The 13,769-nt window shown below is 33.6% G+C and overlaps 1 protein-coding gene across 5 annotated transcripts in view; it reads right to left on the bottom strand.

Moving 5' to 3' along the window:
• LOC145293128 (acyl-coenzyme A synthetase ACSM3, mitochondrial-like) overlaps positions 1 to 13,769 on the bottom strand; it is a 261,013-nt gene that overhangs the window by 119,523 nt on the left and 127,721 nt on the right. For 4 of the 5 annotated variants that reach the window (XM_080139532.1, XM_080139536.1, XM_080139534.1 and 1 more), the window contains exon 2: positions 11,236 to 11,330. In XM_080139532.1, the coding sequence (XP_079995658.1) occupies positions 11,236 to 11,330 (95 nt within the window). The remainder of the gene's footprint in view (positions 1 to 11,235; positions 11,331 to 13,769) is intronic. The other variant, XM_080139533.1, reaches the window with a different exon arrangement.

Here is a 13,769-nt window from a genome sequence, read left to right as displayed (position 1 = left end):
GCAGGATATGTGAGAGTAATTTTATCTGCCAGTGCATTGATCAGAAAAGATTTGCCCACATCCACAAAACCATTAATAAATTTGAGAATTTGTGGACAATCGTCACAATTGCACCTGTGAATAGGGTTTTCCTCATTCCAATGAAGATTTTGTTGCTCAAGTTTGGAAATAATTTCATTATAAATTTCTTTTTGAATGAAATTCAATTTTTGCTCATTTTCAAAACTTGAACTTCAGTGACATGTCTGATTTGAGGCATATTCAAATCAGCTTCATTTTTATCTGCCTCTTTAGCCATATTAGGATCGCAATCAATTTGATCATCATCAGCGTTATTTTCATTTTCATAATTTTTAGATTTTTGCTCTATTTTTTTGCTTATTTCAATAGCATCTTTAATTTTTTTCTTAATACTTTCATAATTTGTCATTTCAGACAAATATGGAGCATTTTGATGTAATGATTGCTCATATGATTTACAGATTACAAATTGGCATATTTTGTTGTAACATAAACCTCAGTGTGAAATTCATTTTCATTTGAAAAGGATTCATTGTAAAGGTCAGAAATAGTAGCATCCCTGCTAACCTGGTAAATTAACTCACTATATATTGACCAGTCCCCTTCAAGTATTGCGATGTCATATTTGTTAAGCCATGTTCCAATCGACAATAATCGATATATTTTTCTGATCACTGTTCTCAGGTGTTGCGAGTGTGGTGACAAGAGTTTCAGCAGGGCCAGCTTGTCCGTCCAATCACTTTGGCCACAGCAATAAATTCTATCAGAATGCAAACCTTTGCAACTTTGGAAACTATCCAATTTCTTCCTCATTTGAGCAATTGTCAAATTCGGACTCAAATCAGACAAATTGTTATGCAATCTTTTAGCATATTCCAATTTCTGAGCTGAGTCTGGACAGCCATCTTCGATTCTACACAGACGAGTCATTGATATTCTGTAGTCACTGTTATTAATTTGATTTTCATTGTGTCGATGAAAATTAGCATCTTTGCTTGACATTTCGAATTTGCAAGTAAATTTAGATGTTGTTTTTCTATGTTTATTTTTATATTTGTTATAATATGCTTTTGCACAAATTTTTTCTCTATTTTTTTTATAATACTGGGCCATTTTCGCATGCATTTTTTCTCTATTTTTATTGAAATATTTTTTATTTGACTCTTTTTGCTTTTTTTTATAAGTATCATTATTTACCGCTTTGAGTTTTTTTTTTTTTATAATTCTGAACTCTTTGTTTTATTTTATCTTTATTTTTTCAATAATATTCAGCTTTTCTAGCTTTTTCAGCAATTTTATCATATACTTTTTTATTGCCATCATTCATAATATATTCTTGACAGGCCACAAAATCACCACAATACCACATTCACTCCAGGGGGGGAGGTACTACGTAAGTCCCAGGAGTCCTACGTAAGTCCCTTATAGTACAAATGTTGGTGCTCATGCACTAATTGTAACACGCTATTATTTTCTTAATAATATAAAAGAAAGTAAGAATTTTATTGACACAGTATTTGTAAACAAACAACAACAAAAAAAATAGTACGCTTACGTGTTGAAAATAATGCAAGAAAATGTTACATGTAATATTTTACACAAATACTGAACAGTAGCCCTCCCCTCTCTGTCTGTCTGTCTCTCTCTCTCTCCCTCTCTCTCTGTGTTGCTGTTATTATGGTAGTACGAATAGTGGTTTGTTTACGTTGTAGTGGAAAATATATCTTGCATTATTTACAAAAAGTTGTAAATAATGCAAGAAAATGTTACAGCCAGTTACAAAATTAAAAATGATAATAATATATTCATAATATATTCTTGACAGGCCACAAAATCACCGCAATACCACATTCACTCCAGGGGGGGGGGGTCCTACGTAAGTCCCAGGAGTCCTACGTAAGTCCCTTATAGTAAAAATGTTGGTGCGCATGCACTAATTGTAACACGCTATTATTTTCTTAATAATATAAAAGAAAGTAAGAATTTTATTGACACAGTATTTGTAAACAAACAACAACAAAAAAAAAAATAGTACGCTTACGTATTGTAAATAATGCAAGAAAATGTTTCATGTAAGGAGCTGCAACGCAGACATTAACAACTTTACGGATGTGTGTTTGTTACAATTTAACGTCTGCTCATTCGGTAATAGTTGGTAATTTTCGGTGGGCGGTGGTGAGCATGGATGGAAATGCGGGATTTAAACTAAAGTAATTTAGCAATGGTAGTAATGTAACGGATAATCAAAAATAGGGGAAAAATCAGTTATGTAATATTTTACACAAATACTGAACAGTAGCCCCCCTCTCTGTCTGTCTGTCTGTCTGTCTCTCTCTCTCTCTCTCTCTGTGTTGCTGTTATTATGGTAGTATGAATAGTGGTTTGTTTACGTTGTCGTGGAAAACTCTGATGAAACTAAAATCCGTCAATTTTTATTTTTTTAATAACGGTATTAGTATCAAAATATCTGAAAATGATATCTGAAACTAAACAGAAGAATGTCAAGGTAATTATTGTACTATTTCAGAAAATGTTCAATAAGTATGTCTCAAGTAAATTAATTTTTTATTTTTTCTACCGGTACCCTACGCTGGATTACACAATAGTAGTCTCTAAGTAACATTTTGTTTGTCTCGCAGTTACTTGCGAGACTAATATATATATATATATATATATATATATATATATATATATATATATGTTTTATTTTTTATTACCATTTTATCTGTTTAATTACACATGTTTTGGTTACTGAGTCGTATTAATGATCCAGTAACTTTGTCAGACTTTACAGAAATGATTATTATGATTGGAAAAATAATATTAGAAGAAGCACGAAAAAAGCGAGAAAAAAAAAAAAAAAAAAGAAAAAAATGGGAAAAGAAAAAGGAAGAAGGGAGGGACGGGATCGATAATAGTTAAGGTTTAAGGTTTAAAAATCATTAGACGATTGTGGGGGTTAGGGGGAGTTTAGGAAATTCAGCTAGGTGCGGATAGAAATATAGGGAGGGGGAGGGGAGAGAGAGGGAGATCAAGAGAGGGGTAAGGAAAGGAGGGTATAAGAATTTAAATTTTAAGTTTTAAGATTTAATAAACAATAGAAGGTGGTGGGGTTAGAAGGGTTTAAGCTGTTCAACTAGACACAGGAATATATGAAAGGGTAGAGAGAGAGAGAGAGAGAGAGAGAGAGGGGGGACGAGATAAAAAAAAAGAGGTATTAGATGGATAGAATTTTGGGAGTGGAGATAGGGGGAAAGAAATATAGAGATAAGAATAAATACTGAGAGGGAGAGAAGCAAATGATTCAACATGTGGTTCTAGGCTGTCGCGCTTAGGAGTTGTGTACATGTCAAATGTGTTTTGACATGTTAACAGTTCATGCAGACTGGGAGGGGGGAGCGTTGTTTGCAGTAACTAAGATGCACTTTCTCGAAACAGGTTGAGTTACATTGAACTTAAATATATTTATCTATTAAAACTCATTGACTATTAAAGGTCTTTAAGAAATTCAAGTGAATATATATGTAAACATATATGCACATGCACACACATAAACATACATATATATATATATACACACACACACAAATATACAGTAAAATATGTATATATACACATGCATACATACACACACATGCACCCACACACACACACACACATATATATATATATATATATATATATATATATATATATATATATAATTATTTTTTACTATAAGTAATGTGATTGATAATTTAAAATTTAGAAATCAAATTATAATTAAATTAAAAATCCGTTTCATAAGAACAACAACAAAATCAATTATCTGTACGATCGTTTCGGAAAACATCAAGTTACGGACAATAATTATTACATATAGTTTTTTAATAAGCAAGGTCTCCTCGTCAGCAAATTTTGAAGGGTTTTTATTAAATTTAAAAGACACCATAAATAAACCTAGCATTAAAAGTAAGGCAGATGTATCTGAAAAAAATTGAAATAAAAGGTCTGGATTTAAAATTGATAAGAAAATTAATATGGGTTAGCGATAGAAAAGAAACAGAGTAAAATATAGATTTGAATTTAAATTATAAATTTGCTTTAAGTACAACATTACAATTCTATGCACTATGTACAAAAGAGACCCTAAAAATTTTAAAATACGAAGATATAAAAAATGCAACCACACTATTAAATTCAAGACAGGAACTAATATTCACATGCAGTCATAAACGTTGGTTTAAATTTAATAAATATAAACCACCTTAAATCATTAAAAATTACTTATTAGTAAAAATAGATTACAATTTTTTTTTTTTTTAAATAAATTAAGTTAGACTAATTATCCCCCTTGCGCCCTTAATAAAAGAAAATATGACTAATTATCCCCCCTTACATTATGTAATTACACAAACAACATTCGAAATATAAACCGTGGCGTCTTTAAATCAAAAGTACGCTAACGGAAATAATTTATTGCACGGGCGTCCCCCCTTTTTTTAAATTCATCATTCAATAAGGTGAAAAGCTATAGCAAACATATATATGAGTATTTTAACCATAGTTCCTGATTTCAAAAGGCGAAAAATTAAAAGGTAAATTTTTGTACCTATATTTTTATATATATACCTGTATATCTATGTATATGTATATATGTGTCTATTTTTTCATATATATGCATGTATATATTTGTAATGTTGTACTTAAAGCAAATTTATAATTTAAATTCAAATCTATATTTTACTCTATTTCTTTTCTATCTCTAACCCATATTAATTTTCTTATAAATTTTAAATCCAGACCTTTTATTTCAATTTTTTTCAGATACATCTGCCTTACTTTTAATGCTAGGTTTATTTATGGTGTCTTTTAAATTTAATAAAAACCCTTCAAAATTTGCTGACGAGGAGACCTTGCTTATTAAAAAACTATATGTAATAATTATTGTCCGTAACTTGATGTCTACCACAATAAAAAGCACTGTTTTCCGAAACGATCGTACAGATAATTGATTTTGTTGTTGTTCCTTCTTATGAAACGGATTTTTAATTTAATTATAATTTGATTTTTAAATTTTAAATTATCAATCACATTACTTAATATTGAATTAGCTCTAGGATATTTACCTATCGAGCTTATTATATATCTAAATTACAATGAGCACTTTCTCTTTCCTGTATTTTAATTAAACTAGTAATTTCACTGTTACATTGAAATACACTCAGCTCTTTAGACTATTGTTCTAATCTCCTTTAAATTATATATATATATATATATATATATATATATATATATATATATATATATATATATACATATACACACACACACACATAAACATATACGCACATACATAGACATACATATATAAGCATATACATATCTTTAATAAGTAAATAAAATAAAATTAGGATATATAAATAGGTATAATTAATTAGGCGAGGTTAGGTAGATGTATGATAAGATATGTTCCAATACATGTGGTTGGTTTAATATTTGGGAGTCTATATGGAGTTGCCTAGATATAAGTGTTCATTAGGTAAGGGTTAAGATATAATGGCTCATAGGTCCTAATGTTTAGGTAGGTTTTGGTAAAGAAATAAATAAATGGAGGGGGGGCTAGAATAATGTGTTGGGGGTGATTACATGGTTTAATATGCTAGTTCGGGGTGCCTGATGTAACAGGGTTACTAGGGCTAGGTATTGATATAAGCGTGCACATACACATATACGCACACAAAGCACAAGCAATGCAGATATAGAACTACATACATATGGGCATACTGAGTCAATTGTAAATGGTTAAAAATAAAAATAATAGAGATAATAAGAGGAAGAGGTGTACCACCCCGTCTCCGCGTGGAAATTGTTGTTGTTCTCCTCTGGTCAAGTGGTCAGCGTTGATCGTCTTTGGCGTTGACTTGTCGACAATCGTCCACCGGTCTGCCTTCACCGTCCGCCCGCAATGCAGGCGCCAGACAGCTGGAGTTCCTCCAGTGAAGTGACCATACACTGCCCCACCCCACGTTGTGTTTCTTTAAGTGATAAGGCAGTGACGTCTCACCCCTGCAAGGAAAAGGTTAAACACACGGACGACCGGAGACGCTGGCACACTTGTAAAATAAAACAGAACACTGTTTTCTATATGTAGATAATAAAAATCTTTATCCTGTTTCCAATGTTCAAATAACTGCACAGTTAAACGAAGGGAGTGAGTGTCTAACTGGTAATATGGCGACTTGGCTGTGGTTCCGATCTCAGGGCAGCTTATCTTCGGGAATGATCGGCAACGATTAGGATGGTAAATTCGTTTTCTCAATCTAACCGACCGGGAGGCTGGCTGACCAGTTTGAAAGTGCGCGCAGATCCGAAAAACGGTTTATTTAAATAAGAAAACCCTGCCTGGTAATTCCTTTCAGATGTCATTTTCTTGCCAAATTTCATTACTCAGGGCTCTTATCATATAGATCTGCTTAGGTAACCAAAACTCTCGGTACGGAGGGGAATTCCCTCTTAATGGTTATTTACGTCATAACCCTAGGGGCGGTCCCCTCAGCTCCAACTACCGTGGAGTCGATCCTCTTACTATCACCGGTGACGTATGCTAGGGGCTGGTCCTGGATCTCCAACCACCTTGGAATTAATCCTCTCACTATTCCCAGTGACGTCGCCCTTGCAATTCTCTACTTCCACCCTAGATCCTCGGATCGTGTGGGCGAACAGGCGGGGTCTATATTAATACTAATTAATATTCCTTATCTGATTTCTGCAGGGAAATACAGTTTCCCCAAACAACATTATTCGGTGGCCGACATATGGCCATTACCTGTCAACACACGTCTGTTTATTGCAGCTTCTGACCGACGAATCTTTTTCCAAAATATCTTTCCAAAACAACATTATCACAATGGCTCCCCTCCGGTCATTAATTATATCAACATGGGAACATATGTCCCAGGAAGAACGAAAAAGCCCTTTTCAAAACAGTCATTATCTATAACTTTGCTAACTCAGCATCTGTCTTGTCAAATTCCATTTCCTCGGCCATTCATCTCAATTTCTTATCTTATTTACCCAGGATTGGCAATGACTACCGCCATCCAAATTCTGTTCTGTACCTAGTCACCCAGCCAAGTAATTACTGTCTGTTAACTCTTCCAGACCAGGATCCTACCCTAATATTGTCACAGAGGAAGAAGAAGAATAATTGTAAATTAAATGCAGCAAAGATGTAAATAGGTTTAGGGATCAATTATAATTCCTTAAGTAGTTTTATACATATGGTGGTTAAAAGTATATGTATCAGAAATATAAATATAACAAGTAAGAGTTATTAATTAGGCTAGCGTATTCACAATTGGGTTGTGCTATATTCCTAGTTATATGTTTAGTAGAATATTTAAGAGTTTAAATGTGAGGGTAACAATATTTCCCTCAAACAAAAGTTTTGCACCACTTTTATGTCTCCTTACAAAGATTAAAATCGACATATTATGTTACCAAACCTTATGTCTAGAATTCTTATTCTAGTTTTGTTCAAATTCCATTACATGATATTGATTCTAGAAAATGGCTAAAATTTAAGGTTTAAGCTTAACGAAATTTAATTCAGAAAACGTTTCTTAATTTGAATATGAATCAAAATCTGAAACTTTTGAACTTTCAAATAGGAGATTTTATCCATTATATGTCTCCTTACTTCCTTCAGAAATCCATTAATATTGGTTGGATTGATCTGTTCAAAAAAGTTCTTACAATCTTTCACCTGATAAACTTTTAAAATTTCTACTGCTCCATTAGATATCTCACTGCTGATGCAATTCTCTATCTATATAAAAGCTAGATACGTCCAAGGATGGAGTACTGTTGACACATCTGGACAGGTGCTGCTAGAAAGAGATTATTCTGCCTTGACAGAGTTCAAAATAGACTTCATAGCTTAGTAAGAGATGCCCTTTTCTCTTCCCTACAACCTCTTTCCCACAGAAGAGATGTTGCGAGCCTGTCTCTGCTTTATCCTTATTTTCATGGCAAATGCTCGTCAGAGCTCCAATCACCAAACTTTCACGAGAAACACTTGTCTAGCTGAAAACACTATCAATAATTTCCCCTACTCTTTATTTGTGCCTAAATATGTAAATTCCATGAAAAAGCTCTTTTCTTAGAACTGCACGCCTGTGGAACTCTTCCGTTTACCTGTTTTCCAGCAGATTACAATTTGGTAGTCTTCAAGTCCAACATAAACAAATTATTGATGAACCATCCTCTTAAGTAATCCAATTTACCAAATTTCCACTACTAACGATTACTCCGATATTATCCCAGTGACTACTATACACTCAATAACCATTGCTCTTGAGTGGCCTCTGTGGTAATTATTCTCTGTAAACTTTGAAAATTTTAGGCCAATTCTAGAGAAGTTTTCAAAATGGACTTTAGTACATTAAATCAGAAGGATATTTTTTTTTTTTCAAAGTAATAAATGCATGTTGTTAGATTTCTTTCAGATGCATTGACTTTTGCCAGTTTTGCAATTGTGTTTTTGGGTAAATGTAAATAATACCACAAAAAAAAAACAAAAAAAAAACATGAAAACTTCGAATTCAACAGTTCCCTTTATATATTGCATACAAGATGTTGATAAACTCATTGTAAAAATCTTCAACTATAATTTTCGATTGACATTTTCTTGAATTCGTTTTTTTATATTATCTTACAAAAACATTACTAATTTGAATGAGACTGAAGAAAAATAGACAAAGAAATTGACAAACTGCATACAAAAGTTTAATTTTTTTATACTGGAACGTACAAAAGTTAAATATTTTTACTTAAACATACAAAAATTTAATAATTTGTATTAAAATGTACAAAAATTTAATGATTTATACTGAAGCATACAAACGTTAAATATTTTTACTGAAGTAAAAAGAGTCGTCTGATTCTGATAACAGCAATTACTTGCAGAGTTATTTCCCCTGAGATAGAATTTAATCAGAGAGTGGTCTTCCCTGATAGCTATATATCTATATATATATAAAAGCGAAAATGTATGTGTATATGTATGTTCGCTTTTCCTCAATGTCCACGAAAGGCTTCTTTCAAAGAAGCGCTTGCTCGCTTCACAACTTTTTAAAACTTTTTATATCATCTATAAATTGTAATATCTACGAATTATCCACGGAGCTCGCCTGTCTATTTAATTTTATTGAGTTTCAAACGTTAATTATTCCACATTTCCCGCATCGGCACGCGTTACATTCGGTTTTCGGTATAAAAGAAGCGAACCTCGACTCTAATCACAGCCCCCCCCCCCGCTTCGGCGGCACGGGGGACAAGATGTTGTGGACGTGAGGCCGCCGTGGGACCGGGAAAGACAAATGGTCTACGTTACGATCCTGGCCGTGGCGAGAATGGTGATTTGGACGTCACGTCTGCAGGGTTGCCGGGGGGTGTTGTCTTTTTCTGATCAAGATCTGATCGCTTTCTTTAAACACCAACTACGGGTGAAGATCAGATGTGATAGAAGAAGGCTGCATCGTGCCGCATTTGACAGAAGATGGATACATGTGGCAAGTCTGTGTGTACGAAAAGGAGCCAAATTTGAATACGTGTTCCCCGCCTAGGTGTGGAACGCGCAGTTCTGTAAAGTAAAATTAAACAAGTAGCCTCTCAGCTAGCTGAGTGTGTGTTCCATCCCTCCTCGATTAGGAAGCCTCCAAGATCCCCATCCCCTCTTATCTGCAATTTTTGTTTTCACCCCTTCCTCTAAATTTTACCCATCTTGGAGAGAAAGAAATACAAACTAACCCCCATCCCTTACCCACAAAATTTTCTTTTCTCCATTCACCCCCATCTAGAGGGCATCCCCACCTAGAGACTGACCCGCAGAAGCGAGGTTCCTTTTACAAACCTAGTGGAACGGGCAGTCTATCAACTAGACGGGGTTGGGAGGGTCCTACTAACCACCTTTTGTTTTTTCTTCCCCCGCCCTCGACACAAATGAATTATTGTACCATTTTATTGTTATCTTTTTTGTTTTTACACGTCAATAAAAAATGTTTTAAAAACTGGGAGTTAAGTAGGACGTCCCCCAATATGAAAGGGCGAATGCGGTATTATGGTGAAAGAAGATACTAGCTGGAAGAAACTTTTGATTTTGTTTAGTTCTGGAGTGACAAGGATGATCAACGACCCCCACAATCCCCCCCTTTTGAGTTGGCCATGTGCCTAAGTTTTTTGTTCATCGTTGATTTTGACTGTATTTTTAACATGAATAAAAGATTTAATATCTCAAAGTGTAGTATCTGTTCCAACAGATACTGCAAGCTATGACTAGCAAAGACCAGCTATGACTAGCAAAGACCATATGTCGGAACAGATACTACACTTTGATCTTGTCCCCCGTGCCCCCCCCTCCGCTTTGGCGGCACGGGGGACAAGATCAAAGTGTACTATCTGTTCCGACAGATGCTGCAAGCAAAGACCAGCAAAGACCATATGTGGGGGTAACCCCACATATCTGACCTTGGTCAATGTAGGGATCACCCTACAGACCAACAGTTACTATCCAGCTCCCATTTCCCACCTCTCGGGAGCTGGTCCCCCCTTTCCCTCCCCCCTCCCTCTCTCTCCACATTAAAAAACTGCGTTGTGCCTAATTTGCTCAGTGGGGAAGCAAATAAATCCAACAGGCCCAGAGCCAGTTTGGTCAATGTCGACTTCGTCATATCAGACTGTAGCTTTCATTTCGAGACGAGGGAGCGGGTTTTTAAAAACAAACAAACCGATTTATTCAAAACTGTCCCACACAAAATAACTGCTGAATACCTATCGGCGTCACGTCAATCAAAAACGCGCACCTGTTTGTTTTCAAACACTTTACTATTTTCCAACTGCGCGTCGTCAACGCTTTGGGTTTTTTTTCACATAACCCGAAAAACACCCAGGCAACGCCGAGTATCCCTCGCTAGTATATATAGAAAAAACGGATAGGAGTGGCTATTTGCTTTTTAGCAACAAGCTGAAAGGCACATTTTTCCACTTTTGAATATTAACGCATATAAATGTTAAATAATATATACTGAAATGTATGAAAGTTAAATATTTTGTACTAAAACATACAAAAGTTAAATATTTTATACTGAAATGTATGAAAGTTAAATATTTTGTATATATTTAGTTGCAACTAAAAGGAAAGCATTTAAAAAAATAAAAAAAACAAAACTCAACTGATTTGATTGACGATGAAGGTCACTGAATGTCCATTTAATCTCATTTTTATCATCTTTCCACCAGAAAGCCAACTTCTCTATTTCGGAACTCTTCTGAAATATAAAAAAATATATTCATGCATAAATGAGAGCATCATCAATGTTTTGGAAATGACTATAATATTTTGGTAACAACTCTAAGAAAGGGTCAGATTCCAGAAATTCTCAAAAGATGCCAACTGGAAAAGCAAATCACAATTTTGTTTCTAGAAAATCTCATTTTATTGGTTGGTTAGTTTATAGCTGTTGCATAACAAATCTATTTTTAATATATACGCACAATATCTTGCATTGAATTGTGGTTTCTCTTTGCTCACCCACCATGATGACTAGATGTATAGCACTCTATAGACATTGGAACATCATTACACCGTCACAACAAATCAATGCATGTTCTGCAAGTTGATGCCAAAAGATGATTCAATTCAGTTCCAGAGTCGATTCTCACACGATAATTTGTAAAGGGTCTTTTTAGAGATGGCAAACTTTAAATTAAAATAAATCACAGAAAAATATTTTTATTATCATTCAAACACGGTAGTGCTTGAATATATGGTTAAGTATTAGTTTTACTCATTTAGAACTGCTTTTAAGCTTCACTGCTCATTCATTTTTTGACCAAATTTCAAACAATTATTATAGTTTGTTGATCACCTTCTCAGCTATATTGTAAAAAAAAGATTTTCAATTTTTGTTCAGTAAAACAAAAGTTATGATAATTTTTCTGATGTTCAAAATCGTAAAAATTTGTAAGAAGGTGAGCGACGCTTTTTATGACTGGTTTCCATAGCAATCACGTCGCTTCAGTGACTACTGTTACTAATTTGAAAAGAGAAGTAACAAGTGAAACAGAGAGAATGTTAGCATGAAAGGGAGATAATTGGCGGGAGGGATTTTATTGAAAGCAGACGAGTGCCATACATTGTTAATTCATATGTGTTCATGGAGGCAAAAAATAAGACTGAAATGAAACAAAGAACAAGTGAATTTATTGGAAACCTAGAAAAATCATGGATTACAATAGAAAAATGCGAGCATGAAAAGTAATATGGTTAAGCTTAAACATGGAAAAGTAAAAGACTAATTGAAAAACTGGAAAAGAAAAGGACAAGATATTCTAATAAAAAATATAAATTTATAACTTAAGATATTGCAGTATTAAGAATGTTTTTAAATTCAATTTATAACATTATATAATCAATTCTTAATAGTGCAATATTTTAACTTATAAATTTATTATATTTTTTACTAGAATATCTTGTCCTTTTCTTTTCTAGTTTTAACAACTAGTCCTTTATTTTTCCATGTTTGAGTTTAGCCATATACTTTTTATGCTCGCATTTTTCTATTGTAATATAAATATGTGGTTATTCCTAAAATTAATTTTAGACATTTATAATTTAAATGATATTTCAGCCATATGCAGATATGGTATGATCTAGAGGTTCAATTTTCACAACTATACATTAAATTAGGCTGTTGTCTTCCAAGTTGGCTATTATGTCTGGTTTTTCAGCGTAGACATGGGACATTCCCCAAGAAAATAATCTAATCGAGTTAAATCACACGAACAATATGGTCAGTTGACATATCCAATTTGTGAAATTATTTGTTCATCAAATGTTTCTCTGAGTAAACTGATCGTATCAAGTGCTGTGTGGTATGTGGTTTTATATCTGCTAAATCTGCAATAAAAAAAATAGATTTGTCAATTTAAAGTTCACTGCCTCTAATAAAAAAAACTCCCTATATTATCCTGTTTTTGTTTCTTCATCAGAAACAGTTTTCCGAGATGAAACACAAGGATACAGCATTCTCTTATTAACAAAAATCAGTCTATCAAAGAAGTTCATGTTCCAGTGTTCTCTTTAATGAACATTTTGCGCTTTGCAACAAAATAATATTATTTGAACAATTCTTTACATTGCAATTTTTTAATTTGAATGTATTTTTATGTGTTGCTACAATCAATAGAATTTCTGTCTTTTTAATTGGCTAAAAGTCTAAGCATGAGGTGAGGTAGTAGTTGAATGATATATCTATTTTTTCCATATGTATGAGTATAACAGAGTGCAGACACGCATATGTGAATGCATACGAAATACAAAATGACGTCACTGTAAAGAAAAAAGACTATAAAAAAAGAGATGTGGATGACGTTTCAGAGCATGTTCAAGAAGACGATCATGTGAGAGACATCACAGTCATAATGAGAAGTCACGTATGGGAAGACAATGAGGATATAAATGCCATTGTACAGCAACAAAAAACGAATTAAAGTTTTTTTTTTCTTTTTTGTGTACTTTATGACTGAGGCTACATGTTAAGTAATGTTACAGAAGCTAATTTGGTGCCATGACCAGGATCAGATCTTTTTACAAAAAACGGTAAAAATGAAGGAAAAAAGAAAGCAAAAAGGTTACCACAAAACCATGCAGTCACAGAGAAAGGAGACAAGAATGGACCAAGTCTAGACAGAAACTTTGAGAAGGC

This window comes from Euprymna scolopes, chromosome 14, assembly GCF_053919585.1.
Source record: "Euprymna scolopes isolate OS-2025 chromosome 14, ASM5391958v1, whole genome shotgun sequence".
Classification (NCBI taxonomy): domain Eukaryota; kingdom Metazoa; phylum Mollusca; class Cephalopoda; order Sepiida; family Sepiolidae; genus Euprymna; species Euprymna scolopes.
The sequence above is the reverse complement of the archived record's forward strand: the minus strand, read 5'-3'. Positions and strand labels throughout refer to the sequence as shown.